This window comes from Pongo abelii, chromosome 19, assembly GCF_028885655.2.
Source record: "Pongo abelii isolate AG06213 chromosome 19, NHGRI_mPonAbe1-v2.0_pri, whole genome shotgun sequence".
Lineage (NCBI taxonomy): Eukaryota > Metazoa > Chordata > Mammalia > Primates > Hominidae > Pongo > Pongo abelii.
In genome coordinates this window covers 60,865,511-60,886,552 of record NC_072004.2, presented here as the reverse complement: position 1 = coordinate 60,886,552, position 21,042 = coordinate 60,865,511, and the positions used below count along the sequence as shown (strand labels likewise).

Here is a 21,042-nt window from a genome sequence, read left to right as displayed (position 1 = left end):
TCTTCTGTCAGTGATAGCAGATTAAGAAATTATTCTTATGATATCTACTTTTTCTTGTTAGAATTTATTGTAGTATTAAAAAGCAAAATTTTCTCATTGACTATATTCTCTACTTAGCACTAGAGGGCAGCACAGAGCTATTAATGTTCTTCCTACCTGGTCATATCTGACCAAAGAAAACAGGCAAGACAGAAAAAGGTGTAGGAGAAGAGGACCAGGGGTGATGGCTCATGCCTCTAATTCCAGCACTTTTGGAGGCCCAGGTGGGAGGATCCCTTGGGCCCAGGAGTTCCAGGTTGCAGTGAGCTATGATTGCATCACTACACTCCAGCCTGGGCAACAGAGCATCTCTAAAAAATAAAAAAAATTATAGAAGAAGTAATTTTCAAGTGCTTACATTATTTTTAAATATTTTCTCAAGATGGAGAGCTCTATGCATATGCATATTTATTCTTCAAATACAAAATTGATATAACTTTACAACAATGTATTAATACATTTACTATATTCTAAATACTGTTTTAACATGTTAATAAATTTCTAGTCTGCACCAAATTTCTACATAGTAGAATCTGTGGAATAGGAAACACAAACTCATAAGGTTATCTTAATGAAGTTGCTGAACTGAGTAACTGTTAATATTTTTTAAATGCATATGAATGCTTTAACTTTCTGTAATTTTGTTTTAACATTATGTTTCATAATTAACAATATAGTCTATTTCAAGCTTATAGCTAGATTATATTTCATTTATACTTTCAAATCTTCCAAACTGTAAGGGAGTTACAGGAACGCAGAAGAAATTTGCTTTAATTATTCATGGTTTACCGCCACCCACCCCAAATGTTTTCCTCCTGGAAAATATGAGAATAAAATACTGGTTTAGTAGAAGCAAAATAGTATGTTTCTTTGAAAAACATATCCAGAGTTCAAATATGGGATATTATGAATACATCTTTTCAGTTCAAGCAGAACCAAGATTCCCTCAGCTCTAAGAGCTAGAGGCACCCTATGAATTGAGAACAACTGTATTAATTGCTATAGTTAAGGACATAAGAGAGCTCCAAGTCCCTTTCACTCTGTCAGCTAGTCCCATATCTATCTGGGGACAATCCTAGACGCTTTTTCTGGCCTAGACACTCCTGTAAGCTTCATACCCATATTCAGTTCCCTGATCAACATTTTTACTTGGACCTCTTAAAGGTATCTCAAACTCGGCATTTCTGAAGCAGAACTCATGACATTTACATCACACCATATTCTGCTCAACTCTTCCCAAACAGAGTCTCTTCCAGTTTACCTAGTCTTGGTGAATGACAGCTTCCAGCTACACAAAGTCAGAAAATTTAACAGCTTCCTATTTCAACTCCCATAACACTATTCAATTCATTAACACATACCATTGACTTTTTTACTCTCTAAATATCTCTTGAACCCATCAGTCTTCTTGATCTTTATTCTCATCACTGGAGCTTAAACTGTCATCAGTTTTGAATCAGCCCTTTCAGTAGCATCATTTGTTCTTATGCACCATACCTATTTCCCTCCCAACCTATATATCTTATATATCTTACTAATATTTGGTTGCCTACAAGGTTCCATATAGTGTGGCTTCTGCCCTGTCCTTCTCTGGCTCTCTATCACTATGCTTCCAGAGTAGCATTTTCTCAGTTCCTGGAAGGGGCCAATTTTTTTCTTTTTTCCATCTCATATGCTGTTCCCTTAGGAAACAGCACTCCATTTCCTTTCCCCCATTATTTCCAGTTATCAATTCAAAGACTGCTGCCTAAGGGTTGTGTTGCCTGCTTTCCCCCAGTCTAGGCTAGGTTTTATTTTTTTCTATATATGCTCCTAAATCCCATTCCTTTCCTTTGTGTCACCTACCTCAGTTTGCAATGATATATTTATATTTATGATTGTTTAATCAACTCTGCCTGAACCACAAGACAGTATATTTCTTAAGGGCAAGGACACTATCTGATTTTATTCACAGTAATATTGTTAGTCCCCAGTGTGGTGCCTGACACATACATACTTGCTCAATTTAAATTTATGAATGAACGGTCCCGTAGTCATTTTGTCACATTTCTGAGGATTACTGATCTCCTTATTTACCCTTCTACTGGCGCCATTTGGGCTCCACACCAAGGTACTTCCTCCTTGGGCCTTTGTGTCAGATTTCTGACAACACTTTAAAGTTCTCAAATGTTCATTTTTCTTTCTTTTGTTGCTGGTAACATAGGGAAAGCAGACAGAAATCAAAATCCTCTCTTCAAATCTGATAGTATATTTCATATTTTCTTCAGTTGGTTCTAAGACATACATTAAAACGTACACATATAAGCTATGCATGCACACACACACACACACATATATATAACATGCATATATCGGTACGTAATATACTTATGAGTGTATGTACGTATTTTTTCCTCTTCTATCTCTGAAATTATAGGTCTCACAATCAATGTCGTCATGTAATTTGTGGCATTGAAGTAGGACATATTTAACTTTCAGAGGAAATCTGTTTTCATGCTGAGCATAGCACTGGAACCAGGGCTAAGGCTTTTAGATAAATAGCAGGATCAGGCCTCTGGATGGCAAACTATGAAGAAACCAGTCCCACTGGTGGGAGCTGAAGAAGTAGCAACCAAGATGGTTCGCTTTGCAGTGTCACTCTCTTTATTCCTTTGCCATTGTTATTTCTGTCATAGCTACCTTAATTTCCTCAGACTGTTTCTTGGCCCCCTTTAACTTATTGTGGACTTACTATATACCTAGCACTGTACCAGGGAAATAACCATGAAAAGGACAGAGTTCTAGTTATGCCTAACTGAAAGAATTGGTGATTCTGGCCCACTAAAAGAATCATTGCCCCTAGATTGGGAGTTGCTGATTTAGTATATTCTAATGTGAGGGCAGGGAAAAGCGGATATGTAAACATAAGGACCATACAGAGTAAGTGCAATCCTTTAGGTAAGTAAAAGTGCTTTTGAGCAAAAAGACACAACAATTAAGTAAATCCTGGGGAACTAGAGAAAACTTGCAGCAGAAATAGTGTTTGAATTGGGCTGTGAAGTTTAAGTCAGAGTTTATCGCAGAGAAGTGGCAGGGTGGATGGTGGCATTCTAGATGGGAATTCATATGTGTAAAAACATTGAGGTTCAAAAGACCATGGTTGGTTTGAGGCACATTCTCTGAGAGTAGAATGAAGAATATGCTGGTGTGGAAGGTGGATGATGAAGCTAGAAAAAGTAAGTTGCAGTGAATTTGTTGTGCTGGGTTTGGGATGTTGAGGAGTTTCAACTTTTCCTACCAGTTGGCAGCCATCAAAGATTCTCAATTTAATGAGTAATATAATTAAATTTACTATCAGTATGAAAATTGTCCACAACAGATATGGAAGTCTCGTTCCCCTCATCTTATTTAACACCTACAATGTGCTATAATTTATATATGTTACTTAATTCTTATAGCAACCTTGTGTTACGTATATTTATCCCCATTCTACAGCTTAGAAAATAGTTTCATAAAAGCTAAACAACTTGCCTCAGTTCACAGTAATAACTGGAGTTAAAAGAAGGTTACCATCAGTCTACATCTTGTAAAAGTATAGGAAAGGAATCTTAAGGCTTACAGAAGGACTATTTCTTAGTATTAGGTATAATGAGTTAGTTAAGTCAGAATTAGGCTGTATAGATGGTTTCTGATAATATTGAAATGTATTATTTAGAAAACTATATACCAAAGTCAATATAGAAATGAACAGTACTGGTCGTTTTTAACAGAAGTTTTTATGTGGTCAGGAATATATTGTTATTTCAACATCTACATGAATGTCAATGTGAAAGAATTCAGATCTGAAGTTCAACATATGAAAGTGCTTGGCACATTGCCTCCCATGTCAGGTAGTTGCTCTGTAACTGCTGAATTGGAATCTAGACTGTGTGGAAGAGGTCTCAGCATATCTCTGAAGTTAGTATCTTCACATATACATTAATCCAGCTGGGGCAGAATGCACTCGAATGCCAGACTTACAAAAATAGCTTTGTTTTCATTTGCAGGTTCTGACTTTTAAACAGGTTCAGAAATTCACATGATCAGCTAAGATCTTATTCTAGGAGGCAAAGAAAAAAACTAACTGCTATGAATACTTTTTAGAAAGAAAAAATATGTAAACACCAGAAGTCATAGTCAGAAGGCATTCTTCTTCTTCTCTTCTCTGACTCTCTTCCTGCCAGAAAATGCAGCTTCTATACATCAGTGTACTTTAATACAAGATGGGTTAAATTGCCTTCATGTGAACTTTTTCTCTGTACTAACACTGCATGTTATGTTGTCTGACTTTGCTAACTATATTTAATCACATATTTACATAAAATCAAAATTTGTTTTCAAATTACACATATAAAATATAAATATATATAATATAAATATATATGTGTTTATATATATATATATATATATTTTTTTTTTTTTGAGACAGATTTTTGCTTTGTTGCCCAGGCTGGAGAGCAGTGGCACAATCATGACCTTGACCTCCTGGGCTCAAGTGATCCTCCCACTTTAGCCTCCTGAGTAACTGAGACTACAGACATGTGCCAGCTATTTTTTTTTTTGAAAGATGGGGTCTAACTATGTTGCCCAGGCTGGTCTCGAACTCCTGGGCTCAAGCAATCTTTCTGCCTCAGCCTCTCAAAGTGTTGGGTGTACAGACGTGAGCCACCATGCCTGGCTTATACATTTTTAAAAATTAAGTTGACTCTTTTGGCTTAAGTATTTTAAATAATGTTTACATTTCAGTAGGATAGGGTCATTATGCATCTAGATTATATAATCTTTTACACAATATTTGAGATATGTTTCTATAAAATCCTTTCATGAAAGTTTTATGTCAATTTTGTTGTTTTCCTATGTATTCTTTAGTCAGTGAAAGAGATAGTACTTCATGTCTTTTCAAAAAATAATAATACCTATTGTTATTTAGGAGTAAAATAACTGTGAATCACCATTATTATAAATAATACAGCTTAGATCAAAGATCAGTATCCAAGGGATATATTTTAGTAGATAAGACTTTAAAGAAAGATGTTTTCTTGAATTTGTGGAAGTTACTTAAGTACCATCAAGGTGAAAATCTCCCTTTTTAACCATATAAGCTTTTTCTGTAGTTAAAAAAATAATGGTTTCTACCACTGTACTAATTAATGATAAATAGGGAAATACCTTAGGAACTGTAAAAGAAGAAAGCTTATTTTTATTTTCTAGTTTGAATGAAAAGAAAAGACAAAAACTGGGAAACTTATCTAACAACCACATTAACTCTTGTTCCTAATATGCTCTGTCTTACTCAGTTAGGCTAGCTATGAGCAAGCCAGGCCTTAGCAAAGGGAACACCAAGCAGCCAGTTAGAATTGTCATTATTAGCAGGACGTGGCTAACAATATATGCACAGCCAACTAGGCCTTGATCATAGGGGGATAGCAGGTCTAGTAAAAAAGATTATGCTGAAATATGGGTAAGATCAATATAATTAAAATCTTTGGCCAGGCGCAGTGGCTCATACCTGTAATCCCAGCACTTTGGGAGGCCAAGGTGGGAGGATTGCTTGAGCCCAGGAGTTTGAGACCAGCCTGGGCAATGTAATGAGACCTCATCTCTACAAAAAATTTTGAAAATTTAATTTTTTTTTTTTTAAAAAGACCCTTAACTAAAGTTTTAAAAATCTCAATGTGGGATAAATCCACACACACATTGAACAGTTTGGTAGGAGGACATATGTAGGAACGCAGAGAAAATAAAATAAATGAGTTTTGTATTCTGAAATATCCCACAGTTATTTGGCCCACTTTATCACAGAGTCAGAGCTTTATCAGCCCCATAGTGCTCAGTTTTTAAAACAGGTCCCTTTTCCTGGTGTACTGGCCTATGTCCTACCTACCATATTAAGAATTCTTTAGCATGTAAATTTGTTCATGCAATACATGAACCATTCCATTTTACTCAAATATATGTTACCAAACCAGACTTTAATGAAGACATTTTGCTACTGAGGTTGTCTAAGATTTTACTTTTTACTCTTTTTGAAGGCATTCTTCATGAAAACTTTTCATTGCTTTAATTACATCAATTAATTTTTTTTAAATACCTCATTAGTTCCTTTATGAATGTTACTGTTTTTGTTAGGATGGTCGTTTGAAGCCAGGAGATCAACTTGTCTCAGTCAACAAGGAATCTATGATTGGTGTATCATTTGAAGAAGCAAAAAGCATAATTACCAGAGCCAAGTTGAGGTAACTATGCCATCCATGAGATAGAATGAGTCATTTAGGATGTCTCCTTTAAAGTAGTAATTTAAGATGTATTAAGTACTTTATAAGAAATATTTTTTAATAACATTTGAAACATTATCTTGGATTTCAGTTGTACTATATTCATAGCATATCCATAAAGTGATTTTTTTTTAACCCTAGGTTAGGATCTGCTTGGGAGATAGCATTCATAAGACAAAAATCCAACAACATTCAGCCAGAAAATCTGTCATGTACATCACTTATAGAAGCTTCAGGAGAATATGGACCTCAAGCCTCAACATTAAGTCTTTTTTCTTCTCCTCCTGAAATACTAATCCCAAAGACCTCATCCACTCCCAAAACAAATAATGCCATTTTACCTTCTTGTGAGGTAAGTCAGGTAATCTTAAATTTCTCTATATATGCACTCCATAAATTCCCTATACATTTTTACATTGGTTATGTACATAAAGAATTATTTCAGTAAAATTGTTAACAAATTAATATTTCTTTGAAAGATTTTTTCTTTTTTTCTATTTAAAATTTTTATGCTGTGTTTTCAGTAAACATATTTTAAGTCAGCATGTCCTGTGTCCAGGAGCATGATTGGTTAGAAAATACCAGCATGACAAAATGGTTCCACAAAGATATGCCTAGATATCAATCAAAACTATGTTAAGAATGTCATATTTAGTTTCAGTTGGTTTAGTTATTTGCCATTTCTGTTCTCTGCTTGACTGAAGTCAGGCCATCTTCCTTTTTGTTCCTTAGCTTCTTTCCCACACAGTGAGGCTAATCCCAGGCATCCAATCTAGGAGGGTATTGCTCCTTCATGTGTGCATGCTATAGTTCACCCAAGTAGAATCACACAAAATGGGGAATTTCTATATCAGAATTAACATACTCAATTACTAACTGCTATATTATCCTACAAATTATAGTTACAGAATAAAGTGTGTATTATTTATATCTGTGTTAGCTGTAAAATAGGAAACTTAGGCTTTTAGTCAGTAGAATAAAATTCGTCAAAGGTAACTTCAGTCTCTGGTACATGCTGAACAGAGACAGACTATAAGATTTTCTGTCAGCCCCTTATACTTTGTCACTTGGAGCTATAATACTTTTAAAAGACAAGATGTGTGGCCTTATATTTTGTTATCCTTGGATGTGGTAGAGCTGAAAGCAATTGTTACCTTTAATTCTGAATTGCTTTGTTTGAAGATGCATAGACCAAAATTTTAGAGGGTTCATATTTGAGGGATAATTACTTTAATCTCTTTAACCATTCTTTTTATGTTAACATGGGCTTCAAGTGACCTACTTTAGTAAATGACATTGCATGTTCTTCATTTTCTTTCACAGATAAAAACTGGATACAACAAAACAGTACAGATTCCAATTACTTCAGAAAACAGTACTGTGGGTTTGTCTAATACAGGTAAATACACATTTAATTTCTATTTCCTGTTTTTTATTTCAATTCTCTCTCAGTGATGACTATGTAATGTGACTTAAGACTTTGAAGAAGGGTGAATTATGCCTTTGTTCCTTCAGTGAATGAAAAAGTAAAAATAATGTCTTTCCGTTGGCCCCTGTTAAAGTATGACTTTTATTAGAAATTGCCCTGAACAAAGAGTTGAAGTTTCAAAAGATGCATTGTCATAACAGTGTTTATGAAGCTATAATAATTAATGAATTGTTTAAATCAAATAATGAAAAGTCTTCTATAAAGATCAAGATTAGGTTGCCTTGTCCTTTTAGTGCAATACTGATGAGGCATATTAAATACACCTTTCAGAAAACACATTATAGAAGGGAGCATACCTTAAGAAAAGAAATGTATCTTGTTTTTTTGGAAGAAATCATATGGATATCAATTAGAAAGGATGTCAGTATTGTTAATTCATTATTATTGATTCTTAATTACCATAAAATGATTTACTGACTTTTTAAAACAATAAAGCGTTAATTATCTAAGCCAAATGTAAAATAAGGATTTTTATTTGGCTGTAAGGTGCTTACAGGATCAATACGAAGAAAAAGTCCCCTGAAATTATCTCCAAAAGTTAAACACAACAATGATAAAAAGACTAAACATAACTGAAAAACTAATTATATATGCCTAATTATAATGTAAATTTTTACCTGTATATTTTAATTTTGTTTTAATAGCATTATTTATATAAGAACTGAAAAATAAGGAAGCGTTAATTTAAATTAGATAGCTACCTATCTTTTTTTTGAGATAGATTCTTGCTCTGTCGAAGCTCCACCTCCTGGGTTCACGCCATTCTCCTGCCTCAGCCTCCCAAGTAGCTGGGACTACAGGCGCCCACCACCATGCCCGGCTAATTTTTTGTACTTTTAGTAGAGATGGGATTTCACCATGTTAGCCAGGATGGTCTCGATCTCCTGACCTCGTGATCTGCCTGCCTTGGCCTCCCAAAGTGCTGGGATTACAGGCGTGAGCCACCGCTCACGCCTGGCTCAATAGCTACCAATCTTTACAGGAGTTTATACTATATTCCACAGTAGTTTACTCCGATTTGGGGTGGTATTTACCAGTGGGTTAATAGCAATCTTAAGCCATGAGTTATATTACCTTTTACTTAGATTTATTGACGCTTAGAAACTTTATACCATTATTCCTCTTACATAATTAATTTCCAGTCTCTGCATGTACTGTATTTATTTTAAACTGGGAACCCTTATGAGAAGAAAAGGACAAATGAAACAGTCATGAGATGAGCATCAAAATTGCTAGATGATGGAGGTCAGAATCCTTTATTCCTTGATATTATAAAATATTAATAATTATATAACATGTTTTTAACTTTTAAAGTAATTGAACTATTCAATGCCTCTTTTAACCTTTTATTCAGTAAGGATTTACTATGTTATACGTGTAGAATACAGTACAACGGGAATTATGAAGAAATTAGGATATTTTCTGTGAGATATTAATAGTATATTGTGAAATAAAACATGGGGCTAAAAATTCTAATATTCAAATTAGGAAACATTCTAATTTATATGCATGTATTTGTTTATAGATGTGTGTGTATGTTTATTTTATCAAGCAGCTACTATTTGCAGTTTTTTGTGTTAATCGGAGCAGGATATGGGTGGTTTTGTTACTCTAAAAAGCATTCTGTCTTGTGGATGAATAACACATTTACACAAATTATGTAAAGACATGAACAAAGAGGCCTAAGGAAGGAAGTAGTGAGTGCTATGAGTATGGTATAAGGAAGGCACAGTGGTTACCACGAGGCTCTGAATACAGACTCAGTGTTCAAGTTCTTGCTTTCATCTTATTAGCTCTGTAACCTTGAAATAGTTACAAGTTACATGGAGTTGTTATGAGGATTAAACAAGATTATGCATGTCAGGCACTTATATTGTAATTAGTGCATAGTATATGCTTACTAAATTTTCCTGTTACTAATAATATAGAACCTATAGCTTAGAATGTAGCTCAGATAATATTCTAGGTCATGTTTATAGAGCAGAAGGAAAAGCTTCCAATTCTTGATTCAATTTTATGTCCTCCCCTTGACCCCAAAAACTAGTATATAATAAGGAATCTGTCACAATATGCAGAAATTAAGAAAAATTTCTTGGCAAAAGTCAGACGTTATCCAAATCTTGAAAAAAGTGGTAAACATCAATTGATAACTGAACACAGGAGATCGTTTCAAGTTAAGGAAGCACCACAAATAAAAGCATAGAACTAAGGATGCGCTAGATGTCAGATGACTCTAAGAGTCAGGTGTGATTAGAGCAGAGATCTTGTTAACAATGAATGAACTCAGGTAAATTTATACCAGTCGCTATAAGAATAGTGGTAGATTTTGTAATAGAAAAATAGGTTAGTGAAAAATATATTTAAGTAAGTTATAGGTAAATATTTAAATACAATTAAGACGGAACATTTTTCTAGAGTAGAAAGTGCATCAACTCAGTCTCATTTTCTTCTACATAAATGTAGTAGGCAAGATATTTCTGGGGAGTGGAAAAAAGGCAAAATCACCTCTAAATTATCTCTAGATAACTTATATACATTGTGATTTGCATATTATAAGTACCTAATTATAGATTGTTACAAATCAGAAATTAACCATCACTTCTAGATTTCTTCAGTTACCTGATACTAATTCAAAAAATATAAACAAATTTTAATGTTAACCTCAACAAAAGTAAATGTATTAGATAGTTCTATTTCTGTTCTTATCTAAAAATCATCCCAAAGTGTAAAATTGGTTAGAATTTTTAAAATTCACATAATATTTAAATGTTTTCAAAAATGATGCTATTACAGAAATTTATTTCAAAATCCAGAGTTGTTTACTAGTGTTATATATAAGTTGAATAACACATGAGTTTGGAAGTGAGCTAACAATATACTAAAGACATTTCTAAGGATAGCAATAAACAATTGTTGCAGCCAGGTGCGGTGGCTCACATCTGTAATCCCAGCACTTTGGGAGGCTGAGACGGGCAGATCACTTGAGGTCAGGAGTTCGAGACCAGCCTGGCCAACATAGTGAAACCCCGTCTCTATTAAAAATAGGAAAAAAAAAATTAGCCAGGCACGGTGGTGCACGCCTGAAGTCCCAGCTACTTGGGAGGCTGAGGCAGGAGAATTGCTTGCTTGAACCCGGGAGGCAGAGGTTGCAGTGAGCTGAGATTATGCCACTGCACTCCAGCCTGGGTGACATAGCAAGATGCCATCTCAAAAAAAAAGAATTGTTGCATGAAGAAATACAGTCATTATTTTAACTTTACTAATAGAGCATAAAGCCTTAATTCCTTTAGACCAAGTCTTTTGAAACTGAAACAAAATAGTCATGGGGAAAAATATCCATTCAGAATTCATGGTATTAAGCAAATTGTATTGATCCTTTCCTTATAAAACATTCCTTTTCTTCTGCTGCTACAAAGAGGATAGGAACAGAAGATCCGAGAGAGGCCAGGCATGGTGGCTCATGCCTATAATCTCAGCACTTTGGAAGGTCAAGATGGGAGGATCATTTGAGCCTAGGGATTCAAGACCAGCTTGGGCAACATTGTGAGACCCTGTCTCTACAAAAATTAAAAAATTAGCTGGGCATGGTGGCATACACCTGTGGTTCCAGCTACTTGGGAATCTGAGGTGGGAGGATCGCTTGAGCCCAGGAGGTTGAGGTTGCAGTGAGCTGTGTTCAGGCCACTGCACTCCAGCCTGGGAGACAGAGCAAGACCAAGACACTGTCTCTAAAGAAAGGAGAAGGAGGAGGAAGCGGGAGGAGGAGGAGAAGGAGACGGAGGGAGAAGGAGAAGAAGCAGGGAAAAGGAGAAGAAGCGGGGAGAAGGAGAAGGACAAGAAGGAGAGAGATCCAAGAGAATAATAAGCCATACTTAGAAAAACTCACTCCCCCAGAAAGGAGCAAATAAAGAGCTTGGAGCTGGGATAGAGAGATGTCATTGGCAGATGAGGAAAACTTCTATGAGGGGCTTTCAGGTAAAGTTACTCTGAATTGACAAAGTGTGCTGGAGTGATACACAGACCCTCTTAAGGTTTTAACTCAAAAGTAAAGGTCTAAGTTGTCTGGAAAAAACAAGATTTTGTTAAGCCCTGATTGCATATTGTTAAATGAAGGTTAGTATAATTTTACATTAAATCTCCTTATAATACAGTGTCTCTGTATTGATATTAACAATACTGTGTAAGTTTTCACAGTAGTTTTCTATGATATTGTTGATCTTCTAACTTCTATGAGGCAGTCTGGTTTATTCCCCCTACTTTATAGACAAGCAAACTGATTATGAAAGATGTTGAACACACTTAAGAACATTGGTCTGGAGTCACAAGAGATTAGACTCCTAACATTATAATGTACTAGCTATGTAACCTAGGCTAATTTCTTTACCTTTTCCTGCCTTGGTCTTTTATCTTTGGGATGGGAATAATAACACCTGTGGTCACTGTGGTCATTGTGAAGATTAATGAGCTTATATAGGTATATAGTTTACTGTTTAGATAGAAGTAAGCATAAGTAGGAGCTTCTGTTCTTTTCACTGTTAGATATAGCAAATTTTTATGCTTTGAGGTAGGAAAACGTAAGTGAGAATACATTCCTCAGTGTGTGAATGTTGTGGGTGTTCCTGTCTCACCTTCTCTCATTCTCCTCTCTCCCCCTTGCTCTCCCCTCTGCAACTCTTCCAATCACTTAACACTTGAAATGAATAATTCAAGCCCAGGTTTAGTCTTTGAGACCATAATCAGGTTCACTTGGGTCCGCCTAGTGTTAATGTGCCTTAATTGCAGGCCAAACACCAAGCTGGAAGTCATTGACAAGCTTCACATATCCAAACCTTAAAGGATGAAAAATAAAGTTATCTGCTGGTTGGTCTTCCATATCATTCCACTCCATGCTGATCTTTATACTACACTTTAGGTTTGGCACAGGATTTCTCTTAGGAGAGGAAAAAAAATTATATGTATGTATATAAAAAAATTATATGTGTATGTGTGTATATATGTATATGTGTGTATATATATGCATACCCATATATGTATATGTGTATAATATGTATATATGTATGTGTGTGTGTATATATATATATACACTATGTATATATTATTTTTAATTTCATAGCCAACAATTAGGTATCATGATTACAAAGGAGATTCACTTACTTTTATCAGAATTGTAAAAATTCTATTTAATACTAAAATCAGTCTTTTTCAAAGTTTAATTCCATTTGAAGCTAAAAGTCAGCATCCATTTTTTTATGATCTTGACACCTATAAGCTATATTAAAGATTTTACATAGAATGTTAAGGATGTGTTAAAGGTTTAGAGGAAGACTATTTATTTTCATATGCACTTCTTATGTTCTTAAGAGAATGCAAATCATTTTGTACTTAGAGACAGATGCTCTGAGAAATTTTAAAAAATTAAAACACTGCATAAAGATGTGACATTTTCCAAAGATTTTTCTTCTTCCTCTTGTTTCTATGTAGAACTAGTAAAATATCATTTAAAAGTGTATTTAGAATAGTGGCAATTTAGATAGTAAGATCAACATGAATTACAGGAATTTGTTTTACAAACTTTGGCATATTAAAACATACAGTATTTCAAGTTCTGGTCTTTTGTAGCATCTTTTTTATTCATGCAATAAGGACAAAGGCTCGTTTAAATAATCAGGGTATATTGAGAAGATGTAGGAAAATGGGTAAGAAGTGTATGACTTTTAGCTCTTGCAAATTTATTTATGCTACTTGAAATGTAACCTGTCTTTAAAATAAGAGATAAGATTTTTAGCTCAAAGTACAGAATCTTTATTATACTTTATGTGCAAACTTGAAATGACTTGCATTTATGGTTTTTTCCAGAGTACTTCCAGAATACACATCACAAAACACTTTTACCAGTCAAAAAAATACCAACATCTTTGAACAAAAAGACTTTTTATCTTTTTAAGGCATTGTGGTGATGTAGTAGTGGTGGGATGTATGTTTGTCTTTTAAGTTAATATATCTGTGGGACTTCACAATGCATAATTGGCTACTCTTATATCTTAGGACTTAAGTGAAGCCAGCTTATATAAAAAATTTAGACTTAAAAAAATTATGAAAACTGGCCGGGTGTGGTGGCTCACTCCTGTAATCCTGGCAGTTTGGGAGGCTGAGGCAGGCGGATCACCTGAGGTCAGGAGTTCAAGACCAGCCTGGCCAACATAGTGAAACCCTGTCTCTAACTAAAAATACAAAAATTAGCCAGGTGTGGTGGCATGCACCTGTAGTCCCAGCTACTCGGGAGGCTGAGGCAGGAGAATCACTTGAACCCAGGAGGCAGACATTGAGCCAAGATCGTGCCACTGCACTCCAGCCTGGGCAACAGAGTGAGACTCTGTCCCAAAAAAAAAAAAAAGAAAGAAAGAAAGAAAAAAGAAAAAATTATTATGGAAACAAAGCTAAAAGCTGCTAACTGATTAGCTAGAATTATTTTTGAACAGCAGGAACTCAGAACATATCCTGTCAAATGAAAATTTCGATTCCGATTAAGTTCCCAATTAATGTGCACCCTGTTGTCTCTTAGATGTTGCTTCTGCCTGGACTGAAAATTATGGACTACAAGAAAAGATCTCCCTAAATCCCTCTGTTCGCTTTAAGGCAGAGAAACTGGAAATGGTAAATCCTTTAAATTTTCATTTTTCTTCCGTAAGACAAAAACAGGAAAGAAGTATTCTTCTTTGAGAGGATAAAGTACTGGAGTCATTAGTTTCTTGAAGTTACTTATTTACAATTAAATGAATGGCAGTTTGGATTTAAATTATTTAATTCACATTTGAATTTGGTAGTTCATGGTGGTTCACTAGTACAAAATAGAAATAAAATCTTTCATAACTAAATTGGCATTTGGATCAAACAGTTTTCTCCTCTGAGAATAAGACAAATGTGATTTTTACAGTCTAGAATAAATGGAAAGATGTAAGAAATTAATGCAAAGTAGATGAGGCTTCATAATGGCAATAAATGCAATCAAGTAATAGTCCATTATTCAATTTTTTTCAAGTAAAGGGAAACAAAATTTTAAAGAACAAAATAGTCAGATGTCCACTAAATACAGAAAGATGGTGGCAATATACTAAAGCACTGAAAAATAGTCCTGGGGAAAGTGGAACATTGAGACTCTCATGTAAAAGAACCTTAAGATGATTGAAAAAGAAAAATTAAAGGCAGAAAAGCACTCGAAAGCATTTCTTATCAGATTACCAGGGATCTGAAGGGAAAAATAAGTCACTTTTTTTTTTTTTATGTAAAATGGATATACTGCTGAAAGACCACAACCTCTACCTTCCAGTCATTTTTTGAAGATAAAGCATTTTTACATTTTAGGAAGAGTATAAAAATGCATAGCTAAAATAAAGCACACAATCTGTTTATTCCCATATCCCCACCTTTGCTTGGTCCTATGATAGTCCTTTCTCATTGCCAATTTGAATCTTATCTAAATTCTAACTCAAACAGGGGAGAAAAGATTTCTCACTCATCAGTAGATTCATGGCTAAGACACCTATAACAAAAGACAGATTAACAAGAAAATAGCATGCAGATTTATTTAATGTATGTTTTACATGACATGAGAACCTTCAGAAATGAAAACCCAAAGAAACAGGGAAAACTGTATTTTTATGAACAGTCATACAGAAGTGTAATTGGAGCACAAAAGGGTGTAATCTAATGGTAATAAACTGGGGGGAGCATAGCAAGGCCTGTTTGTTCAGATTCTTAACATCTCTGTGTCTTCAGAGTTGAAGATATTTCCCTTCCTCTGGGTATAGGGAAGTCCTCTCTGGAATGAGGGTCTTTTAATCTACTTTTAGGGGAGGATCAGCTGGGTTTTGTGGCCCACTTCAGGGGAGAAAAGGTGAGAGAAGGTAAGAAAGACCTTCCTGCTTCTGCTGTTTTCTTGAACACCAAAGTGCCATACTTTGAGGCAGCATGTCCTGGATTTTGTCATTCAATTCCATCTCCTTCATTCAGACTTTGCTAACTATTATAGTTCGGACCAACATCGCCTTCTTTTGCACATTAGTAGCACTTACCTTCACTTTTTGGTGCCCTATAATCTTTTCTATATCTTGTTTTATCAATGAAATTATAAGTGTCTTCACCACAGACCCTGTAGTACCTATTAGTGTTTAAATAGCTGCTTTGTGCTCCATAAAATTTTCCAATTAATTAGATACTTGAGATGTCTCCTTTATACTTTCAAAATCCTGAGTATCTTTTGTAACGTGTGTTTATGTTTGTGGCTAAAATATAAGTTCTGGCTAATGCTTGGTCTGCAATCAGTTAATGGTAATATTTTCAAAAATAGAGTGTTTGAAGTTTAAAAGCATGACTATTACATATCTAAAAAGGAATAATTATTCAATGATATTGATTTAGTATACATTTCTGAACATCCAAGATTTAATACCATTCTTCTGGATAAGGAGAAATTTATCCAGCTAACTGCTTTACCTGAAAGACTTTGTTATTTTACTTAGTTTAAATTTTTCTAGCACATGATATTATTTTTAATCTGATTAATATTCTTAGAGGTATGAAAATCGAAATTTGTATTGATTCTGAGAAATATGAGTTGCTTGGCCATTAAATCCAAATTCCAGTTTTGGTTCCCCTTTAAGCCTAAACAAATTATTTTTGTGGAAAAGTTAAATGCCAGTTTTACATCAAAGAAACCCACATTTGATATAAATTCAGCCTCTGCTCTTAATCAAGATAGACTTGTTAATTTTATTTAGTAGAGCATTCCTTTTTTCAGTTTGAAACTATATTTCTCTTAATAACTTTTTTCGTGAAATCTACATTATCATCTATCCACCCAAATTATTTCTTGAGCTACTCTTCTTGTTTTGCATTACTGATGCAATACAAAACAAGTAAAAGCTATTACTTGTTTTGTACATACTGATATTAATGTCATAATATCAGTATCACCTCAGCTTGAAATAGGTCCTTCTCTTTTGGTTGCTACTTTGTAGACAGATTCAGCTTTATTGTCCATTATGTTTTAACATATTCCTATTCAGTAATAAATAAAGCCAATGTGATCAGGTATTTAAAATAAAATAAAATACAATAGTATATTTTTTAATCTTCTATAAACATTACATGTGGCAGCTCGAAAATTGGTGTTTTAATAAAATTTCACAAGGAAAGGATGTTTACTAATTATGAATGTATTAAGTAATTAGCCTACCCAGTACAATTTTTAAGGAAAGCAGAGAGGTTAGAATTTGATTAAGGAAATTGCCTGTCAAGACAATGTCATATATATATACACACACATACAAACATATATATGTTCAGACATATGTATATATACATGTGGCATTGTCATGAAGTCTTCTAATATTAAACTTATAAATATGTATTATAAACTTAGTAAATAGGGATACAATTTATTGCTTGGCTTGAAATCCAAATATCGTACCTCTGCATTATCTGTATATTTATACCTATGGAAGATGCTCTGGGATATGGATGCCATTTCGCTGATATTTACTTTTACCTCTTGCCATTTCTGTAACATTTCAAGAAAACTGTAGAGAGCAATGGCATACCCAATGTCTCATTATAGTTAATGAAATGTTCTTTGTATTAGGCTGAAAGGTGTGTGACTAATATTGTAACAAAGTAATTTTTAAAATTCATCATTCAGACATCAGAAAAACTTCAGTACATTTATTTGTCTAATTAACAAACTTTTATTTTTGCTTCAGGTTAAAAGATGATCTTAGTCATTTAATAAATTATTGGAACCAACTTTTTATTTTACTTTTTTCCCCATACATACTCTGCTTACATATGGGACCTACTCTTTGATAAAACATGTTACTTCCAACTTAAATTTAAGAGCTTACCTAACATGACATGCGGTATTCATCTAGTGTGAATTTTACTTTCAACAAAACTTTCATTTATTACTAAGCTTAGCTCTAGATCAATGTACACTGTAGTTAATTGCATTGTGTAATTTTATTATTACTTAATGTAATAATTACCATATATTGAGCACCTTCTATGATAGACACTTTATTTGCATTATTTTTATAAAATTGTTTTATTTCTTTATATTAAAACATTAATCATGTACAAGAATGTATGTATTATACACATACAGTTTAAAGAATAATAAAACACACATTTACCCATCACCCAACTTAAGAATCAGAACCTTTGACATTGGTAATGTATTTCTTCTTGATCATATGTACCTCTCCCCAAAAGAGAGGAAATTTTGAGTTTGTCATTTCTGTATTTTTTAAAAATTTTCAGTTAATTTAAGTATTGTGGGATCAAAGAGTTTGTTCATTTTCTTTCTTTTTTTTTTTTCTTTGCAGTTGCACAATTTAATAGAGTGAAAACAGAGCTCCCATAACAAAGGGAGGGGACCCAAAGAGGGTAGCCGTTGGCAGCTCGAATGCATGGGTTTATATCCTGATCATTGTCCTTCCTGCTGTACTCTGGGGCAATAAATTATTGGCTATTTCTTTACCTCCTGTTTTTGCCTAATTAGCATTTTAGTGAGCTCTCTTTACTACCCGATTGGTCGGTTGTGAGCTAAGTTGCAAGCCCCGTGTTTAAAAGTGAATGCGGTCACCTTCTCAGCTAGGCTTAGGGATTCTTAGTCGGCCTAGGAAATCCAGCTAGTCCTGTCTCTCACCCCCCCCTCTCAACAGGAAAACCCAAGTGCCATTGGGGAGATTGGCCACCGACCGCTCTAACTGCTTCCTGCTGAATTGGGGTGTAGTAGGATTTGTGCAGTTGAGATTTCCTCAGGAGGGGTGCCTTCGATGTCATTAACATTGGAGCATGGGCTAGCAGGCCGGTCCAGGGGTCCGCGGTAGATCTTAGTCATGGACTGCATCAGGCACTCCATTTGAAGAACTATTTATAGTTTTACAGCTTCAATTCTGGAAGAGACAAACTTAATAAGGAGTTTAAAGACACAGGGATTGAAATGTGTAGCCTGCAGTGCAGGGGATTATTTCTTTGGCACACTTCACAGTGCACCATTGGTTAGCTTTCCATTGGTTAGCTGCAGGCAAAAGTATTTTTCCTTCTTCGGTGGCTAGCCATCTTGAGGGGAGGAAACTGTGTCCTCATGACGTTCCCCATTCTATTTCTTCTTCTGAGTACTGGGGCTTCGTTTCCCAGAGGGGATTACCCCATAGTAGGGTTCCTTCTATAAGCATTTCTAATGGAGGGTCCTGCCTTGCAGCTCTTTTTGCTTCAATATCTGCTTGGCAGTTCCCTTCTATTTCCCTTTCCTTTCCTTTCTGATGACCCCAGCAGTGTAAGACTGCCACCTCTTTAGGTTTCTGTATTGCCAGTAATAATCTCCTAATGGCTTCCTGATGTGTGATAGGTGTTCCCTCGGAAGTTAGGAATTCCCTTTCTCTCCATATTGCCTCATGGGCATGGAGGACTAGGTAACCATACTCAGAGTCTGTATATATATTTACCCTTTTTCCTTCTCCTAATTCTAGTGCCCCAGTGAGGGCTATTAGTTCTGCCAGCTAAGCACTAGTTCCTGGAGTGAGGGGATTACTTTCAAGTATTCCATTATCACTGACCACTGCATACCCCGCTTTTTGAAGTCCTTTTTCTACAAAGGAACTTCCATCAGTATAAAAGTTGAGGTTGGGATCAGTCAAGGGAGCCTCTAGAAGGTCCCCTCGAATGGCGTAGGTTTGAGAAATTATTTGTTGACAGTTATGTTCTATCTTCATTGTCTGGAAGAAATGTGGCTGGGTTAAGAGTTGCACAGGTGCACAGTTGCAGCACTGGCCTTTCAAGTAATAGAGCCTGGTATTTAAGTAAACAGTTGTCTGACAGCCACAAGTCTCCTTTAGCAGTGAGTATGCTGTTCACATCATGAGATGTCCACACAGTAAGATCTCTTCCCTGTATTATTTTAACTGCTTCAGATACTAAGACTGCTACTGCCACCACTACCCATAAACAATGAGGCCAACCCTTTGCCACTACGTCAATTTATACGGGTTGCAAGCTTGTCCCTTGGACCTGTGTAAGTACTCCCAGAGCTATTTCTGTTTTTTCTGTGACATATAAAGAAAAATCTTGCCCCATTGGCAAGCTTAACACTGGGACTTGGGTTAAAGCCTTCTTTAGGGCCTGGAAAGCCACTTTTGCTTCAGATATCCATCTTACTAAATGGATATTGGCTTTCTGAGTTTCCTTAATTACTGTATATAATGGCCTGGCTATTTCACCATACCTGGGAATCCATATTCGGCAGAAGCCTCTTATGCCAAGGAACCCTCTTAGTTGCTTTAGGGTTTTGAGATGTGGATAAGCCAGTATAGGCTGGATACGTTCCTCACCGAGGGCCTTGGTGCCTTTGGATAATTTTAGCCCTAAGTATTTAACCTGCTGTGAGCAGAGCTAAGCCTCCTGTTTGGAAACCTTGTAGCCACAGGTGGCGAGGAAATTTAAGAGCGCTTGGGTGGCTTGATGGCACATGGTTTCTGAACAGCCAGCTAAAAGTAAATCATCCACATACTGAAGGACAAGAGTGTCCAGGTGTGATAACTGGCTCAAGTCTTGGGCTAATGCCTGGCCAAATAGATGGGGGCTATCCCTGAACCCTTGGGGTAAAACAGTCCAGGTGAGTTGAGACATTGGGTTTGAAGGATCTTCAAAGGCAAACAAGAATTGAGAATCAGGACGTACAGGGATGCAGAAAAAGGCATCCTTAAGGTCCAGGACTGTAAACCACTCTGATTCCTCTGGTATTTGGGAAAGCAGAGTATAAGGGTTAGGTACAGCTGGGTATAGAGGGACAACGGCCTCATTGATAATCCTGAGATCTTGCACTAACCTCCACTGTCCATTGGGTTTCTGTACTCCTAAAATTGGAGTATTGCAGGGCTACTGCATGGTTTTACTAGACCTTGGGTTTTTAGGTCCTTAACAATTTTTTTGAGTCCTTGTTAGGCCTTGGTTCTAAGGGGGTACTGCCTTTGGGGGAAGGGAGGCAGAATCCTTTAGTTTAATTTGAACAGGACAGGCATTCTTTGCTCATCCATATTGTCCTCCTGTTGTCCAGACTTCAGGATTAATTCCTTCCTCAAGCAGGGGACAACAAATGGGTGTTCCTTCTCCTATGTTCAGGTGTATAATGGCCCCTGCTTTTGCTAGAATGTCTCTCCCTAACAA

The 21,042-nt window shown here is 35.6% G+C and overlaps 1 protein-coding gene across 14 annotated transcripts in view; it reads left to right on the top strand.

Annotated features, from left to right (window-relative positions):
* The window catches only part of STXBP4 (syntaxin binding protein 4), a 189,982-nt gene that overhangs the window by 24,352 nt on the left and 144,588 nt on the right, over positions 1-21,042 (top strand). For 7 of the 14 annotated variants that reach the window (XR_010137887.1, XM_063717858.1, XM_063717853.1 and 4 more), the window contains 4 exons: positions 6,187-6,293; positions 6,474-6,693; positions 7,656-7,731; positions 14,384-14,475. Coding sequence is in view for 12 of the 14 variants with exons in the window: in XM_063717853.1 (XP_063573923.1) it covers positions 6,187-6,293; positions 6,474-6,693; positions 7,656-7,731; positions 14,384-14,475 (495 nt within the window). In the remaining 2 variants the exon portion in view is untranslated. 14 annotated transcript variants of the gene reach the window in all.